We start from the raw sequence: 19,808 nt of genomic DNA, 5'->3' as shown, positions 1-19,808 counted from the left end.
TTTAGTTGTTTTATGTTGTGTAATTTTAGAACTTGTATTGTGCCAAAGGATGCATAAATAAAAGTGACGCAATGAAGTTTGTTCTGATATATATATATAAATATTATTTACAATTACATGCACATGTAAATTGTAATGCATATAAAAATAAGGAGATGTGGTATGATATTCAGTGAGTTTATCGAACCAAAGTGCATAAGAAATGGGTTAATCAGTTACAGGTGTTACTGTCACCGTACAATCTCCAACAATTAGAAAAACTTGTACCGTGTAAAAAATTTCAGAGATCCTACAACTAAGTTTGACTTTGGTGAATTGTTTATATCTGTTGATGTAAATATAAAAAAGAAGATGTGGTATGATTGCCAATGAGAAAACTCTCCACAAGAGACCAAATGACACAGAAATTAACAGCTATAGGTCACAGTACGGCCTTCAACAATGAGCAAAGCACATACCGCACAGTGAGCTATAAAAGGCCCCGAAATGACAATGTAAAACAATTCAAACAAGAAAACTAACGGCCTTCTTTATGTACAAAAAATGAACTAATAACAAATATGCAACACATAAACAAACGACAACCACTGAATTACAGGCTCCTGACTTGGGACAGGCACATACATGTACATACAGAATGTGGCGGGGTTAAGCATGTTAGTGGGATCCCAACCCACCCCCCAACTTGGGACAGTGGTGTAACAGAACAATATAAGAACGAACTATAAAAATCAGTTGAAAGAGGCTTAACTCATCAGATGGATAAATACAAATACAAGTGGACGTGGCCGGGTAGTTGTACATCCAAACAACAAAAAGACACTAAGTACAGATCTGAGAGTACTCGCATTTACTGACAGCTAGTTCAAAGCCACTAACAACTGATAAAAAAATCTTGCATCTAAGACTAAATTATCAATCCCTAAGCTCCCTTTAGAATTTTATAAATTTTAGATTTTACATTTCTGAGTTATGGGGTTTTATTCATTAAAAAAGGGGGGATTTTCCAGTTTTTGGACAACAACTCAAAAATGCTTTAAGCAGTTCACATGAAACTTTGGTGAATTATTTATAGCTATTGATGTAATCTCCCTATTGATGACATTGAGAAGAAATTGAACTTTATTTGTTTATAGTCTGGCAAAAGATTTATTAAGTATTGCGTAACAGCACAGTGTATTGCACAACAGCAAGAAATCTTTAATTGAATATAAATTAAATTCATATAACCGATTTCAAGTTCTTTGACTACATTTATTCGGAAACTATAATATGTCAAATATTTAATTACAATCCAAATTCAGACCTGTATCAAGCTTGAATATTGTGTCCATTTTTGCCCCAACTGTTCAGGGTTGGACCTCTGCGGGTGTATCCAGCTGCGCTCAGCGAATCAGTTTATTTCTTAATTAAGAACTCCTTTTTGTCGAGCCTGCGACTTTTGTCGCAGAAAGCTCGACAGGGATAGTGATCCGGCGGCAGCGTTAGCTAACTTCTTAAAAGCTTTATATTTTAGAAGGTGGAAGGTCTGGATGCTTCATACTTTGTATATGGATGCCTCATGTTATGAAGTTTCCGTCAGTCACATGTCCAATGTCCTTGACCTCATTTTCATGGTTCAGTGACTACTTGAAAAAAAAGTTAAGATTTTTTGTAATGTTAAATTCTCTCTTATTATAAGTAATAGGATAACTATATTTGGTATGTGCGTACCTTGCAAGGTCTTCATGCCCGTCAGACAGTTTTCACTTGACTTCAACCTCATTTCATGGATCAGTGAACAAGTTTAAGTTTTGGTTGTCAAGTCCATATCTCAGATACTATAAGCAATAGGTCTAGTATATTGGGTGTATGGAAGGACTGTCCAACTGGCAGGTGTTATCTGACCTTGACCTCATTTTCATGGTTCAGTGGTTATAGTTAAGTTTTTGTGTTTTGGTCTGTTTTTCTTATACTGTATGCAATAGGTATACTATATTTGGTGTATGGAATGATTGTAAGGTGTACATGTCTAGCTAGCAGGTGTCATCTGACCTTGACCTCATTTTTATGGTTCAGTGGTCAAAGTTAAGTTTTTGAGTTTTGGTCTTTTTTTCTAATACTATATGCAATAGTTCAACTATATTTGGTGTATGGAAATATTTTATGATCTATTTGTCAGTCACGAAGGTTTTTTTATACGACCGCAAAAATTTTTGCGGTCGTATATTGGTATGACGTTGGCGTCGTCGTCTGGCGTCGTCCGAAGATACATTGGTTTTCGCACTCTAACTTTAGTTTAAGTGAATGGATCTCTATGAAATTTTACCATAAGGTTCAATACCACAAAAGGACGGTTGGGGATGATTTTGGAGGTTATGGTACCAACAGTTAAGGAATTAGGGGCCAAAAAGGGGCCAAAAATAAGCATTTTTGTAACTTCCAGACATAACTTGTGTGTTAGTGTATGGATCTCTCTGACATTGTACCAAAATGTTCCATATCACAAAGGGAATGCTGGGATTGATTTTGGGGGTAATTGCCTCAAAATATTAGGAATTAGGGGCCAAAAAAGGGGCAAAAAACAAGCATTTTTCTAGTTTCATGACAATAACTTGTGTGTAAGTGTATGGATCTTTCTGAAATTGTACTACAAGGTTCCATATCACAAAGGGAAAGCTGAAATTGAGTTTGGGGGTAATTGCCCAAAATGTTGATGAATAAGGGGCCAAAAAGGGGCAAAAAATAAGCATTTTTTCTAGTTTCCAGACAATAACTTGTGTTCAAGTGTATGGATCTCTCTGAAATTGTACCACAAGGTTCCATATCACACAGGGAATGCTGGGATTGATTTTGGGGGTAATTGCCTCGAAGTTTTAGGAATTAGGGGCAAAAAAAGGGGCAAAAAACAAGCATTTTTCTAGTTTCATGACAATAACTTGTGTGTTAGTGTTTGGATATTTCTGAAATTGTACTACAAGGTTCCATATCACAAAGGGAAAACTGGAATTGAGTTTGGAGGTAATTGATCTAAACGTTTAGGAATTGGGGGCCAAAAAGGGGCCAAAAAACACATTTTTCTAGTTTCCAGACAATAACTTGTGTTCAAGTGTATGGATCTCTCTGAAATTGTACTGCAAGGTACCATACCACAAAGGGAAGGCTGGGATTGAGTTTGGGGGTGATGAATCATAAGGGGGTTCAAAAAATTGGGGGGGGGGGGGGGGATTTTTTTTTTTTTTTTCCTTTTTTTTCTTCTTTTCCTTTTTTTTTCTTTTAAAATTTTCCATTTTAAGTTGGTTATTTCTGATTTATATTTAAAAGCAAATAATAATGATATGGTAGGAGATACACTCCAAACAGGATGTGTAAATTATTATTAAGTATTGTGCAATAGCAAGAAATTTTCAATTGCACAGTATTGCACAATAGCAAGAAATCTTCAATTGCACAGTATTGCGCAATAGCAAGAAATCTTCAATTGCACAGTATTGCACAATAGCAAGAATCCAATAGCACAATATTGAGCAATAGCAATAAATTGTCAATTGTGCAGTATTGCGCAATAGCAAGAAATATTCAATTGCACAGTATTGTGCAAAAGATTGATTGATTGATTGTTGGTTGCTTAACGTCCAGTGGTTGTGCAAAAGAAGATACTTCGTATAAATTGCTTATTTCTTGACCAATTTCAATGGGGTTTTATTCTTGAATTCTTGGGGTTCTTAAATATGCTGAATTTAACGGTGTATTTAGTTTTTGGATTTTGGGCCCCGTTTTTAAATTGGTCCACATTGAGGTCCAAAGGGTCAAAAATTAAACTTTGTTTGATTTCATCAAAAATTGAATTATTGGGGTTCTTTGATATGCCGAATCTAACCGTGTATTTAGATTCTTAATTTTTGGTTCCGTTTTCAAATTGGTCTACATTAAGGTCCAAAGGGTCCAAAATTAAATTAAGTTTGATTTTAACTAAAATTGAATTCTTAGGGTTCTTTGATATGCTGAATCTAAACATGTATTAAGATTTTTGATTATGGGCCCAGTTTTCAAGTTGGTCCAAATCAGGGTCCAAAATTAAACTTTGTTTGATTTTAACAAAAATTGAATATATGGGGTTCTTTGATATGCTGAATCTAACCATGTATTTAGATTTTTGATTTTTGGGCCCGTTATCAACTTTGTCCACATTGAGGTCAAAAGGGTCCAAAATTAAACTTTGTTTGATGTCATCAAAAATTGAATTCTTGGGGTTCTTTGATATGCTGAATCTAACCATGTATTTAGATTTTGGATATTGGACCATAATAGGTGAATATCCAATTTAAAATTTTTAAGTTCTTAGACCACATTCATTCTGTGTCAGAAACCTATGCTGTGTCAAATATTTAATCACAATCCAAATTCAGAGCTGTATCAAGCTTGAATGTTGTGTCCATACTTGCCCCAACTGTTCAGGGTTCGACCTCTGCGGTCGTATCAAGCTGCGCCCTGCGGAGCATTTTATTTTACCTTGACCTCATTTTCAAGGTTCATTGCTCAGTTTTAAGTTTTTGTGTTTTGGTCTGTTTTTCTTAAACTATAAGCAATAGGTCAACTATATTTGTTGTATGGAAGAATTGTTAGCTGTACATGCCTGCCTAGCATGGTTCATCTGACCTTGACCTCATTTTCTTGGTTCATTGGTCAATGTTTAGTTTACTTGGTTAATGTTAAGTTTATGTGACAGTTGTAATAAAGCTTTATATTTAGGACTATCAACATAATATCAATGATTAGTAAAGAAGACGAGACATTTCAGCGTGTGCACTCTTTTTTCATTCATAAATTACTTTATATTTGGAAATATAATTTTGCTTGGAGTTATAGTTTCTAAAAAAAGTATTGTCATTGAAAGAGTTGACATGTTGCAATGTACATTTATTCTACATAGTTCTATGGTACCAAATCAAAAGTTTATATAAAAGAAAGAAGTCAAAGGTTTCCCATCATAGTTTAGTTACATACATTTTTTTTGTACCTGAGGTCGTTGAATATAGATCATTATATAAATAAGGAGATGTGTTATGATTGCCAATGAAACAACTATCATCCATACATTGTACTTACCAGTAACAAACCACATTTGCAAAGTTGAATAAAATACAGTTGATAACATTTACTTATTACTAAAAAGAAACTGCCAAACTATTTTAAACAGTATTTGACTATAAACATAGATAAAAAAGGTACAAACTGGACATAATGAACTAGTTCATAAACAAGTGAGAACAATCGCCTTCATATAGTGCTCAGAATTTGACATTCATAAAACTTGTTCAATATCATTAGAGAACTCTAAATCTTAAATACTGAAAGCCACCTCTGATAAGTACAATGTACTATGCAAGATAATGATATAACTGGACTAAAAATACACACAACCTGTAATTAACTGCCTTTACAGCGCTTTCGCGCTTTGATTATGCTCCTGTCGTTGTGGAGGGGGCATTAAGTTTTACCCTTGTCTGTACGTACGTCCCAAAATTGGTTTCCGTTCTCTAACTTTAGTTTGCCTTAACCAAATGTTATGAAACTTATACACAATGCTTATTTACAACAAAACACAGATCAAGTTTGAATTTTGGTGGCGTCACTTTACCGTTCTACTGTTATGCCCTTTACAAATGGAAAAAATTGCTGTATCGAGCTTGAATGTTGTGTCCATACTTGCCCCAACTTTTCAGGGTACGACCTATGCCGGTCGTATCAAGCTGTGCCCTGTGGAGCATTTTATTACCATTTATTTGCATATTATGCAAAAACTTCTTCAATTTTAAGCTCCTTAATGAGGATTTTTACCCTTTTTTATGTGTTGGTCAGAAACTATAGAAGAAAAAGAGAAAGTTAAAACAACAAAAGGATCAGGAAGACACTGAGTTTTACTGTGCGTATTGCTGTGTATTTGTTTCTTCTACATTGGCTAGAGGTATAGGGGAGGGTTGAGATCTCACAAAACATGTTTAACCCCGCAGCATTTTTGCGCCTGTCCCAAGTCAGGAGCCTTTGGCCTTTGTTAGTCTTGTATGATTTTTAATTTTAATTCATTTATATGTTTTGGAGTTTAGTATGACGTCCATTATCACTGAACTAGTACACATTTTTGTTTAGGGGCCAGCTGAAGCACACCTCCGGGTGCGGGATTTTCTCACTCTGTTGAAGACCCATTGGTGGCCTTCAGCTTTGACACATTCCCCATTTCCATTCTCAATTTTACTTTCTTCAAATAACACTGCCGAAATTATCAATCCACTTTTTATACAACTGCAAAATAATGTATGATGGTATGGCAATTTCGTCGTTTTCCGTAGACATTTGGTTCCCAGGCAATAACTTGAATATAAGTGTATGGATTCATTTATTTTCATAAACATGTACAAATCATTTAAATTGAGGAAATTTTGCATTTTTGTGAATATTTAATTTTGTGTTTTTTTTGTTTTTTTTTTCAAACTCTGCATACAACCCAATAGAAAATTTATGATTTGTTGAACATTTAAATTCATGGTTCACATGTACCCACGCAATCCCCCAAATAATATAATGAATCCACAGTATTCTTCAAAAGACAACTTCTGACACACAGCTTTATCATTTTAATACAAATTTAAACTTGGTTTTCAGGATTTCTTTTATAAGAGGTATATTAAGGAGAAGAATTTGGACAACGGTCTTCAGTGTTATTTAGAAAAAACCTGTGTAATGGACAGAAACAACAGACATTCTTGCGATTACTGTAGACTTCAAAAATGTCTGGCAGTTGGCATGTCAAAACAAGGAAATCTCAGAACAACTGCAGGTAGGTTGTCTTTGAACTTCTTGCACTTCATGAAAGGTACCCTAACAGATACAAAATGTTTTTCATCAAGGGAAAATGTATATTATCAAATATCATTTTAGCTCACCTGGCCTTAAAGTGAATGTGAGCTTTTGCCATCTCATTGTGTCCTTCGTCTGGTGTAAACTATTTATCAAAGATATTCTCCTCTGAAACCTCTTAGATCAATTTAAACCAAACTTGGACTGAATGATCAATAGGGTAGGGTACCTAGTACAAATTTTGTGTTTTATTAGGGCACTGCCGAATGGCGGACGCCCTATAGTGATCAGTCTGTCCGTCCGTAACAAATTGTGTCCGCTCTATATCTAGAGAACCGTTATGATTTCAAAGTTTATACTTGACATGTATATTAACCAACACCAGAGGGTGTGTCATAATGTATGTACAACTTCCTAGGTCGAAGGTCAAGGTCAAAAACTTTGGTTTTAGTTGACAACCCCATGTCCTATGGTAAAGATCGTGTCCGCTCTATATTTTGAGAACCGTTATGATTTCAAAGTTTATACTTGACATGTATATTAACCAACACCAGAGGGTGTGTCATGATGTATGTACAACTTCCTAGGTCAAAGGTCAAGTTCAAAAACTTTGGTTTTAGTTGACAACCTCATGTCCTATGGTAAAGATCGTGTCCGCTCTATATCTTGAGAACCGTTATGATTTCGAAGTTTATACTTGACATGTATAATAAACCAACACCAGAGGGTGTGTCATTATTTATGTACAACTTCCTAGGTCAAAGGTCAAGGTCAAAAACTTTGGTTTTAGTTGACAACCCCATGTCCTATGGTAAAGATCGTGTCCTCTCTATATCTTGAGAATCGTTATGATTTCAAAGTTTATACTTGACATGTATATAAACCAACACCAGAGGGTGTGTCATAATTTATGTACAACTTCCTTGGTCAAAGGTCAAGGTCAAAAACTTTGGTTTCAGGTGACAACCCCATGTCCAATGATAAAGATAAAAAATTTTACCACAGATTATTCACAGCGGGGCCCACAGAGATGGCTTCCATCTCAATGATATCTAGTTCTTGTCTATCAAGAAACATGTCCCCATGTCTAAAAATAGAACTTAAGGGTAAAATGCAGTTTTTGGTTTATATCTCAAAACTAAAACAGTTAAAGCAAAACTGACTGGGGTAAATATGATAAGCTTGTTCAGATTTATTTGCCACAAAATTTTCAAACCAATCTAACAACCTTATTGTGAGTTATTGCCCTGAAATTAAAAAGAATCACAAAATTTCTGTTTTTATACGACCGCAAAAAATTTTGTGGTCGTATATTGGTATGACGTCGTCGTCGTCGTCCGAAGACACATTGGTTTTCGCACTCTAACTTTAGTTTAAGTGAATGGATCTTTTTGAAATTTGACCATAAGGTTAAATACCACAAAAGGAAGGTTGGGATTGATTTTTGGGGTTATGGTACCAACAGTTAAGGAATTAGGGGCCAAAAAGGGGCCAAAAATAAGCATTTTCTAGTTTCCAGACAATAACTGTGGAACGGTGTATAGATCTCTCTGAAATTATACTACAAGTTTCCATACCACAAAGGGATGGTTAGGATTTGCTTTGGGGGGTTATGGCTCAAACCGTTTAGGAATTAGGGGCAAAAAAGGGGGAAAAACAAGGTTGTCCTGGTTAATGGACAAATATTTTAGTACAAAACATAATTTAAAGCAGTGTAAGGGAGATAAATCAAATACATCATTGAAATTATCTCCCTTACACTGCTTTTAAATCATGTATAAAGTAATGGTTAATGAACAATAAAGATAATTTAAAACAGTGTAAGGGAGGTAATCCAAATACAACGTTTTGGTTACTTCCCTTACACTGCTTTTAAATTATGTTTAAAGAAATACATATTTATAAAGGAAGACCAGTAAAAATATCTCCAAATGTTGCATCTTTTTTTTTTACAAAAAAAATCCATATGAAAGATTTGACACTATATTTTTAATTCTATTATAAAATAGATTAAGTTAGCACTATGGTAAATTTAAATGGGTAATTATGGTTGCCAACTCCATTGGAAATTTGAATTGAGATTATGACCATATCTTGAGGGAAAGAATTTGTTGGGGGAAAAAAGGGGGGCGGGGGGGGGGGGGGGGGGGTAAAAAGAAATTGTGGGGGGTCAATTTTTTCTCATTTCAGATTTCAGAAATTAAAAAGAATTATTCTTGAAATATTATTTTTTTTTCAAATTTCAAATATTGAAAAATTTCAAGAAGTAATCTTTAATTGCACAGTATGGCGCATTAGATTTGTAAAATCTTTGATCACATTTATTTATTTGTTATGCCGAATCTAACAGTGTATTTAGATTTTTAATTTTGGGTCCAGTTTTCAAATTGGTCTACATTAAGGTCCAAAGGGTCCAAAATTAAACTTTGTTTGATTTTAGCAAAAATTGAATATATGAGGTTCTTTGATATGCTGAATCAAAACATGTATTTAGATTTTTGATTTTTGGCCCAGTTTTCAAGTTGGTCCAAATTGGGGTCCAAAATTAAACTTTGTTTGATTTCAACAAAAATTGAATATATGGGGTTCTTTGATATGCTGAATCTAACCATGTATTTAGATTTTTTATTTGTGGACCCCGTTATCAAATTGGTTCATATTGAGGTCAAAAGGGTCCAAAATTAAACTTTGTTTGATTTCATCTAAAATTGAATTATTGGGGTTCTTTGATATTCCAAATCTAACCGTGTATTTTGATTTTTAATTTTGGGTCCTGTTTTTTAAATTGGTCTACATTAAGGTCCAAAGGGTCCAAAATTAAACTTAGTTTGATTTTAACAAAAATTGAATTCTTGGGGTTCTTTGATATGCTGAATCTAAACATGTGTTTAGATTTTTGATTATGGGCCCAGTTTTCAAGTTGGTCCAAGATAGGGTCCAGTATTTAAACTTTGTTTGATTTCAACAAAAATTGAATATATGGGGTTCTTTGATATGCTGAATCTAAACATGTATTTAGATTTTTGATTATGGGCCCAGTTTTCAAGTTGGTCCAAATTGGGGTCCAAAATTAAACTTTGTTTGATTTCAACAAAATTTGAATATATGAGGTTCTTTGATATGCTGAATCTAACCATGTATTTAGATTTTTTATTTGTAGGCCCCGCTATCAAATTGGGTCATATTGAGGTCAAAAGGGTCTAAAATTAAACTTTGTTTGATTTCATCAAAAATTGAATTATTGGGGTTCTTTGATGTGCCAAATCTAACCGTGTTTTTAGATTTTTAATTTGGGTCCCATTTTATAAAATTGGTCTTCATTGAGGTCCAAAGGGTCCAAAATTAAACTTAGTTTGATTTTAACAAAAATTGAATTCTTGGGGTTCTTTGATATGCTAAATCTAAACATGTGTTTAGATTTTTGATTATGGGCCCAGTTTTCAAGTTGGTCCAAGATAGGGTCCAGTATTTAAACTTTTTTTGATTTCAACAAAAATTGAATATATGGGTTTCTTTGATATGCTGAATCTAAACATGTATTTAGATTTTTGATTATGGGCCCAGTTTTCAAGTTGGTCCAAATTGGGGTCCAAAATTAAACTTTGTTTGATTTCAACAAAAATTGAAAATATGAGGTTCTTTGATATGCTGAATCTAACCATGTATTTAGATTTTTTATTTGTAGGCCCCGCTATCAAATTGGTTCATATTGAGGTCAAAAGGGTCTAAACTTAAACTTTGTTTGATTTCATCAAAAATTGAATTATTGGGGTTCTTTGATATTCCAAATCTAACCGTGTATTTAGATTTTTAATTTTAAGTCCCGTTTTTGTCGAGCCTGCGACTTTTGTCGCAGAAAGCTCGACATAGGGATAGCGATCCGGCGGAGGCGGCGTTAGCTAACTTCTTAAAAGCTTTATATTTTAGAAGATGGAAGACCTGGATGCTTCATACTTTGTATATGGATGCCTCATGTTACGAAGTTTCCGTCAGTCAAATGTCCAATGTCCTTGACCTCATTTTCATGGTTCAGTGACTACTTGAAAAAAAAGTTCAGATTTTTTGTAATGTTAAATTCTCTCTTATTATAAGTAATAGGATAACTATATTTGGTATGTGCGCACCTTGCAAGGTCCTCATGCCCGTCAGACAGTTTTCACTTGACCTTGACCTCATTTCATGGATCAGTGAACAAGGTTAAGTTTTCGTGGTCAAGTCCATATCTCAGATACTATAAGCAATAGGTCAAGTATATTCGGTGTATGGAAGGACTGTAAGGTGTACATGTCCAACTGGCAGGTGTCATCTGACCTTGACCTCATTTTCATGGTTCAGTGGTTATAGTTAAGTTTTTGTGTTTTGGTCTGTTTTTCTTATACTGTATGCAATAGGTCTACTATATTTGGTGTATGGAATGATTGTAAGGTGTACATGTCTAGCTGGCAGGTGTCATCTGACCTTGACCTCATTTTCATGGTTCAGTGGTCAAAGTTAAGTTTTTGAGTTTTGGTCTTTCTTTCTAATACTGCATGCAATAGGTCAGCTATATTTGGTGTATGGAATGATTGTAAGGTGTACATGTCTAGCTCGCAGGTGTCATCTTACCTTGACCTCATTTTCATGGTTCAGTGGTCAAAGTTAAGTTTTTGAGTTTTGGTCTTTTTTTCTAATACTATATGCAATAGTTCAACTATATTTGGTGTATGGAAATATTTTATGATCTATATGTCAGTCACGCAGGTTTTATTTGACCTTGACCTCATTTTCAAGGTTCATTGCTCAGTGTTAAGTTTTTGTGTTTTCGTCTGTTTTTCTTAAACTATAAGCAATAGGTCAACTATATTTGTTGTATGGAAGAATTGTTAGCTGTACATGCCTGCCTAGCATGGTTCATCTGACCTTGACCTCATTTTCATGGTTCATTGGTCAATGTTTAGTTTACTTGGTTAATGTTAAGTTTATGTGACAGTTGTAATAAAGCTTTATATTTAGGACTATCAACATAATATCAATGATTAGTAAAGAAGGCGAGACATTTCAGCGTGTGCACTCTTGTTTAAATTGGTCTACATTAAGGTCCAAAGGGTCCAAAATTAAACTTAGCAAAAATTGAATTATTGGGGTTCTTTGATATGCTGAATCTAAACATGTGTTTAGATTTTTGATTATGGGCCCAGTTTTCAAGTTTGTCCAAGTTGGGGTCCAAAATTAAACTTTGTTTGATTTCAACAAAAATTGAAAATATGGGGTTCTTTGATATGCTGAATCTAACCATGTATTTTGATTTTGGACATTGGACCATAATAGATAAATTAAAAAAATTCAAGTTCTTAGACCACATTCTTTCTGTGTCAGAAACCTATGCTGTGTCAAATATTTAATAACAATCCAAATTCAGAGCTGTATCAAGCTTGAATGTTGTGTCCATACTTGCCCCAACTGTTCAGGGTTCGACCTCTGCGGTCGTATCAAGCTGCGCCCCAGCGAAGCATTTTATTGGTTATTATCTTGAAAACTATTATAGATAGAGAAATTTAAAACAGCAAAATTGATCAGTTAGTTAATATCTACATATAAGAGAAACTAATTGAAATTATAAATTGATCCTTTATGTGAGTTATTGCTTTTGAAAGAAAAGTTTTTAACAGAAACTGATGGAGAAAAACTTGAAACGGCAAAAATGTTGAGCAAATTAGACCTACAAATAAGTCAACATGACTGGAATAGTCGATCAAACTTTTATAGCTTTATTGCCCTTGAAAGACAATTTTAATCAGTTATGGGTTTTTTTTTTTGCAGAAACTTATAGATGGAGGTAAACTTTATTTAGCAAAAATTATCAGCCACTAAATATAATCTATAAATAACCATAACTGATTGCAGTAAAGGTAAACCGATTATAAAATACTGCCAGCATTTTTTAACTAAGTGAGCTATACAGGCTCTTGGCTAGATAATACTCCTTGCATACATCACTAGTAAATTAATTTCAGTCATTTTGATCTTAACATCATCTGAATAGTCTTGTTTGATTTAATTTTTTTGTTTTTTCATTCTTTCATACCAAACGAAATTCATTGCCATTTCTGTAGATTGCTTGTGTTAATTGATAACAAAAAGTATTCAAACCAATAGCTCGATAATAAGATAATTTTTGTCTCGCATGCGAGACATAGGGATTGCTTTTCCATCGACGGTGTCAACAATTGTTAAGTTTTCTGCTTAAGTGAGTTTGATAGGAACTACTTGTGATAGATCATTGATATTTAATATAAAGTTGCATTATTATCCGTACATATCAGTTTGATGACTATTTTGAGGCCCTGCCCCCTAGGTCATGGTCCAGTGACATTAGATTAATTTGCAATTTTCAATGTTAAGTTTTCTGCTTAAGTCGGTTTGATAAGAACTAATTGTGATAGATCAATGATATTATGTATAAATATTCATTACTATCAGTACATGTCAGTTTGACGATTATTTTAAGGCCCTGCCCTCTAGATAATAGTACAGCGACTGAATTAATAAACCATGTTGCTGGACCATCAAATTGTCTTTTTATGAAATTTATGCCGATAGGCGAGACATATCTCTGTGTCAACAGTTTATTTAATTCAAATTCTTGATTCATGGTATATGTTTTTATATTTCAGAGCCAGGGTTAGACTACTTAAAGTGTGATTTTTGTAGTAGAATTTTCATTGGTCCTTTTGCTAACCATAGTAAAAACCGGCATTACAGGCATATTCATTCAGGTATAAATATAAGGGCATAAAAAAGACAAATGATCTTGTGTACAGATTTTTCAATACCATGAAATAATCCATCACTGTCCTACTAATGGATAAAAACAAATAACCTAAAATGGGATAACTCTAATTTTTGTGTGAAAGCAGCTTTGATTCTCTAGGTGCTTGTAACTTATTTTTGTCCCCCATGCAAGTGGCACTGAAGTCACAAAAATACCTGGTGTCAGTCCATGTTTTTTTTCTTCTGTTCATCCACTCTTGTGAGGGCTCTCGCATGTACAATTCTTGTCAGATTTTTTATGAAATTTATCAACTTTTCAGATTATGTTAAAAAATTAGTCCTAATCATCTATTTTTTTAAGGAGTTTAGTCCCTTTCAATAAAAAATATATGGAAAATTGCATTGAAAGTGCTCTTAAACCTTCATTTCATGTAGAATTTTTATGAAATTATATTGAAGAATTATATCAGCAAAATAAGTCCTGTTCATTCAGTTCACTTGCAATCATTTAGATTTGTTTGGTCTATGTTCAGTAGCTTTTATTTATCTGTACACACGAGCATCATTCTGAATTGTGTGAAAACCTTCGGGACAGTACAGAATTAATTTCAAGCCAATTGTCTGAACAGTACAGAATTTACCGTAGTGGATAAATCTGAAAATTGACTGAAAGACAGACCATGACTGAATAATTTGTTGTTCAAACTTTTCAGATGATGTTAAGATCAAAATGGCCATTTAATACCAAAATTCATTTACTAGTGATGTATGCAAGGACATTTATCTTAATTAGGGCCCCGCCGAATGGCGGATGCCCTATAGTGATCAGTCTGTCCGTCCGTCCGTCTGTTGTACCGTCTGTCCGTAACAAATTGTGTCCGCTCTATAACTAGAGAACCGTTATGATTTCAAAGTTTATACTTGACATGTAAATTAACCAACACCAGAGGGTGTGTCATAATGTATGTACAACTTCCTAGGTCAAAGGTCAAGGTCAAAAACTTTGGTTTTAGTTGACAACCCCATGTCCTATGGTAAAGATTCAATAAGATATCTTTTGTAGAGATTTTATTCCATCAGGATAAGTCAATAATAGCCTCTAAAATGTTGCTATATCACGATAAAATGAAATGATCTTTTTAGAAATCTCAGAAATATCTTATCATAAATGAAAGCTCGAGTTGACAAGAACAATATACCATAAGTAGCGTCTTTCATATATATCACTCCTATTAGCTTTTAAATAGGGCCCTCCCACTATGGCCAGACACAAAAAAAAGAAAATTCTGAAAAATCAAAATAGCCAGTGATATTTAAGGAGGTTGGAAAAGATTTAATAGGGTAGGAGTATGGCCACAAGTTGAAGAAGGAGATAAGTTACAAAGGAGAAATTAATGTTGCAAGGACATTGGTCAATTACTCGCACTACATCTTGTTTGTTATTTGTCCTGAATGTGAAATATTTTGCACTAGATGTTGTGCAAACAGCAATCTATTTATTGGAAATTCAATACTGAAAGATTTTTTCTTGAGATATTTTGATATTTAACTGATTTAGAATTTATTTGGTTTATTTGATGTTTAAGAGAGATCAATTATTTTTACTTAAAAAATAAGATAAATTTCAGTCAGGCAGAAAAACAGAGCAAAAGATCCAAAGAAATTCAGGAGCCTAGTGAAATGCTGCCAATGCCCTATTTGTCAAACGTTTTTTAAAGGGAAAGGATCTTGGTATAATAAGGAGCGTCATATAAGAGAAATGCATTTAGGTACAAAATGATCAATCCTGAAACTGAGATTTTTGTCTTGCCTGCAATGAAGTTATTGAATTTATTTGCTTTAAATCAGTAGTGAAGAAAAATTTTCCAGTGTCATATATCATGTAATTAATTAAACCTATAGCATAGAATGGAATCTTAAATATACTTTCTGCAATTTGCTTTTGTAAAGCAGGCAAAACATGTCTCAATACGTTCTTATTATTGATGTTTTTCAAAGGGTTATGATTCAAGGATTCAAATTAAAAGTATACAATGTACTGCAATACAGATTTTAAAGAAGAATTTATATTTCATGAAAAACAATAAAAAAAATTCTTGTCATAAAAATGATCTCTATTTACAAGTATATTCAGAATATTTGAATCTTTGAAACTTTTTTGTTTCTTCTTGTCGAGCCTGCGACTTTTGTCGCAAAAGCGAGACATAGCGATCCTACATTCACTCGGCAGCGGCGTCCACAAATATTCACTCTGTGGTTAAAGTTTTTGAAATTCTAATAACTTTCTTAAACTATTCTGGATTTCTACCAAACTTGGACAGAAGCTTGTTTATGATCATAAGATAGTATTCAGAAGTAAATTTTGTAAGAAAAAAAAAAATCCTGTTTATCTGTATTTTACTTATAAATGGACTTTGTTTTTCTGCCAGTTAACATTACATTCACTCTGTGGTTAGTTATTAAAATTTTAATAACTTTCTTAAACTATCCTGGATTTGTACCAATCTTGGACAGAAGCTTGGTTATGATCATAAGATAGTATCCAGAAGTAAATTTTGTAAAAAAAAATTCTGTTTATCTGTATTTTAATTATAAATGGACTTAATTTTTCTACCAGTTAACATTACATTCGCTCTGTGGTTTAAGTTTTTAAAATTTTAATAACTTTCTTAACTTTCCTGGATTTGTACCAAACTTGGACAGAAGCTTGTTTATGATCAAAAGCTAGTATCTAGAAGGAAATTTTGTGAAAATTTATTTCCTGTTTATCCATATATTACTTATAAATGGACTTAGTTTTTCTTCCAGTTAACAATACATACAGTCTGCAGTTAAAGTTTTTAAAACATTTATTAGATTCATAAACCATCCTGGATTTTTACCAAACTTGGATAGAAGCTTCTTACAATCAAAAGATAGAACATGTATCTAGAGGAAAATTTTAATAATTTTTTCCCTATTTTTGTTGAACCTGCGACTAAAAGCAAAAGTAGGCGAGACACTGGGATCCGGGGAACCCTTACGAATTTTTTATTTTGTTGCTTTTTTGTTTCTTTTTTTATTTTGTTGCTTTGTTTGATTGTCTCACCTGGGACTGAATTGTTTTTGTTTCTTGTTTATTTTGTTGCTTTGTTTTATTGTCTCAGCTAGGACAAAAGTCACAGAATACAAGACATAGTCTCACTGGCACTCATACCACATCTTCTTATATCTATAAGGATGCTGATCTGGCGGTGACGATGCTAATTTTTGTAAAATGTTATGTATTTCTGAAGGTATATGACCCGTATTCAGATGCCTTATGTAAGGAAGTTTTCATCTGTCATAATTATGGCCATTGTTCTTAACCTCATTTTTGTCTCGCCTTGACGGATTCAGAAAGCGAGACATAGGTGTGCCCGTTCCAGCGCCGGCGGCGTCAACAATGTATTAGTTTGTGATTAGGTCTAGTTCATGGTGAACCACTAGTGGTAGGTCAATGATATTTGGTATGCAGTTGTATTAGCATTGGTACATCTCATTACCATGGAGAATATTTGGCCCCGCCCCCTCAGTCAAGGTATATTGACTTTGAAACTTTTCATAGTTTACATGTATTAGTTTGTGATTAGGTCAATTTATGGGGAACCACTAGTGGTAGGTCAATGATATTTGGTATGCAGTTGTATAAGCATTGGCATATCTCATTTCCATGGAGATTATTTGGCTCTACCCCCTTAGTCATGGTCTATAGACTTTGAAAATTTTGCTAAGTTAACATGTATTAGTTTGTGATTAGGTCAGTTCAAGGGGAACCATTAGTGTTAGGCCAATGTTAATTGGTGTTCAGTTGTATAAGCATTAGCACATCTCATTTCCATGGAGAATATTTGGCCCCGTCCCCTCAGTCATGGTCTATTTACTTTGAAACTTTTGCTTAGTTTACATGTATTACTGTAAATTCAGAAATTATTGCGATGTTTTTATTATTGCGAAAAATGCGACAGGGTAATAATCGCAATAATTTGAACTCGCATTTTTTAATTTTTTGTATGAATTACACAGGATTTTTCTCAATATCGCAAAAATTAAAATCGCATTTTAGTCTAAAATGACAAAATCGCAATAATAAATGCACGCAATAATTTCTGAATTTACAGTAGTTTTATGATTAGGTCAGTTTAAGATGAACCACTAATGTTAAGTCAATGATATTTGGTATGCAAATGTATTGGCATTTGCAAGTTTCATTTCCATGGAGATTATATAACCCCACCCCTTAATTATGGTTCATTGTCTTTGAAACTTTTACATAGTTTACAAGTTAATGTTTGTGTTTAGGTTTGTTTAAAGGGAACGACTTATGATAAGTCAATGGTATTTGGTTTGCAGTTGTATTAGCTTGGCACATCTCATTTCCATGGAGGTTGTTTAGCCCTGTACCTTCAGTCATGGTTCATTGACTTTGAATATTGCATAACTTGCATGTTAAAGTATTGCTATTTTAATTTCAACATTTGCATTATCAAAATAACAAATAGGCAAGACATATGTCTGTGTTAACAGTTTATTAATATCCAAAAGTGGTTATTTTTAAATATTTTTACTTGTTATCATATTATGACTAAGCATATGGTAAATGTCTTATCTCACATTAAGAATTGGGGTGACAGATTTATTTGAAAATTTTCTATTTCCTAAGTGGTGATGATTATAAGCTTTATTATTAAACATTTTGAAGTAAATTACATTATTAGTTATTATATATGTAATGTTAGAGTAATATGTTAAACCATAGTTCTGTTCAAAGGGAAATAACCCTTTAGATTTGCAAGTATGATTTTCATTATTAAGTAGATCTTGGAAATATCTTAGCATATGATAATCATTGGAGGAAGTATTTTTTGAAAATACAGTATTAATATAGATACATGTATTGTAGAAGCATTTGTACATTCTTTAGTTTCGTATTATTTGATTGCTATTTTTTATAAACCATTATAAAGTTTGAAATTTACTAGTAGGACTGTATAAATGAAGTTTGAAATTTACTGTTCATTATGAGACATTTTGAATATAATTACAGATAAGTTTTATAGGTTTTTAAGAGATAGACATTTTGAAGTTAATTACATTACTAATAATTATATTTTTTACTTGATCCTGTTTGGGGTTCCAGATTTGCAAATTCATTAGATAATAATCTATTTTTATTAAAGGATATATTTCATTACATCTCATTGTGTAGACAAAGTTGTAGACAATCATTGATAAGTTGCAGATCTATATTAATTTGTTACAAATCAAAGAAAAAATATTGGGAACTATTAACAGTCAGGGATATAACTCTATAGGGTTATTACAGAAAAATAACATACATTTGTTATTGTGGACTAAAAAATCAAAGAACTGTGATAACATATGTATGTTACATGTTTCAAAGGGACAATATACATCATTAGTTTAGTTAAAATGTATAAAAGTTCTATTGATATTACTTTTGTCTATATATATACTTAACTATTGAAAGATATAACAGTTCATAGTTTGCCAATTTTGCATAGTACACCTATATGTTATTACAGAAAAAATACGCCTGTAATAACTAAAGGGTGTTATCACAGCTTCTCTATATCACTTCAAAGCATTTGCTCAGACATACATCATGCTTAAGTACAATGTATTTTAATTTATTGTAAGAAATAATGACCAGAGCATGTAATGAGGTTCTGCGCAAGTTTCTCAGTAATTCCCAAGTGTCTTATATAATAAGTTACATTCCTTTAATAACCTAGCCTTGTTATCACAGCTAAGTTTATCCCTTAATAGCCTTGTCTCATTGATTTACCATGGTTAATCAAAAATGAATTAATTTAATTAAAAAATTAGTTATCAAGGCTATGCATTTAGTTTCTGCGCAAAGTCTCTAGAGTTCCCTAGAGCCCACTATAAAATAAATAATTTTACAAATAACAAACATATGTTATTACAGATTTAGAAAATTTAAGGAATAAAGAGTAGACAACTCATGAAAGTATCTGTAATAACACACGCAAGTTATTTTCTGTAATAACCCTATAGAGTTATATCTTTGACTGATTAACTACATTCATGATTGCATGTATATATAGTTTGATTACACTCCATTTATCAAGATAACACACCATCTGGTAATTGTCAATCACCCTGTTATATTTGGAATGACAGATTTATTTGAAAACTATTAATTATATGTTATTATA

The 19,808-nt window shown here is 32.9% G+C and overlaps 1 protein-coding gene across 4 annotated transcripts in view; it reads left to right on the top strand.

Annotated features, from left to right (window-relative positions):
- LOC127735771 (uncharacterized) overlaps window positions 1-19,808 on the top strand; it is a 133,972-nt gene that overhangs the window by 46,794 nt on the left and 67,370 nt on the right. For 3 of the 4 annotated variants that reach the window (XM_052246078.1, XM_052246077.1, XM_052246075.1), the window contains exons 7-8: window positions 6,643-6,817; window positions 13,491-13,592. In XM_052246078.1, the coding sequence (XP_052102038.1) occupies window positions 6,643-6,817; window positions 13,491-13,592 (277 nt within the window). The remainder of the gene's footprint in view (window positions 1-6,642; window positions 6,818-13,490; window positions 13,593-19,808) is intronic. The other variant, XM_052246076.1, reaches the window with a different exon arrangement.

Source organism: Mytilus californianus, unplaced genomic scaffold (assembly GCF_021869535.1).
Source record: "Mytilus californianus isolate M0D057914Y unplaced genomic scaffold, xbMytCali1.0.p SCAF_3, whole genome shotgun sequence".
NCBI lineage: Eukaryota > Metazoa > Mollusca > Bivalvia > Mytilida > Mytilidae > Mytilus > Mytilus californianus.
The sequence above is the reverse complement of the archived record's forward strand: the minus strand, read 5'-3'. Positions and strand labels throughout refer to the sequence as shown.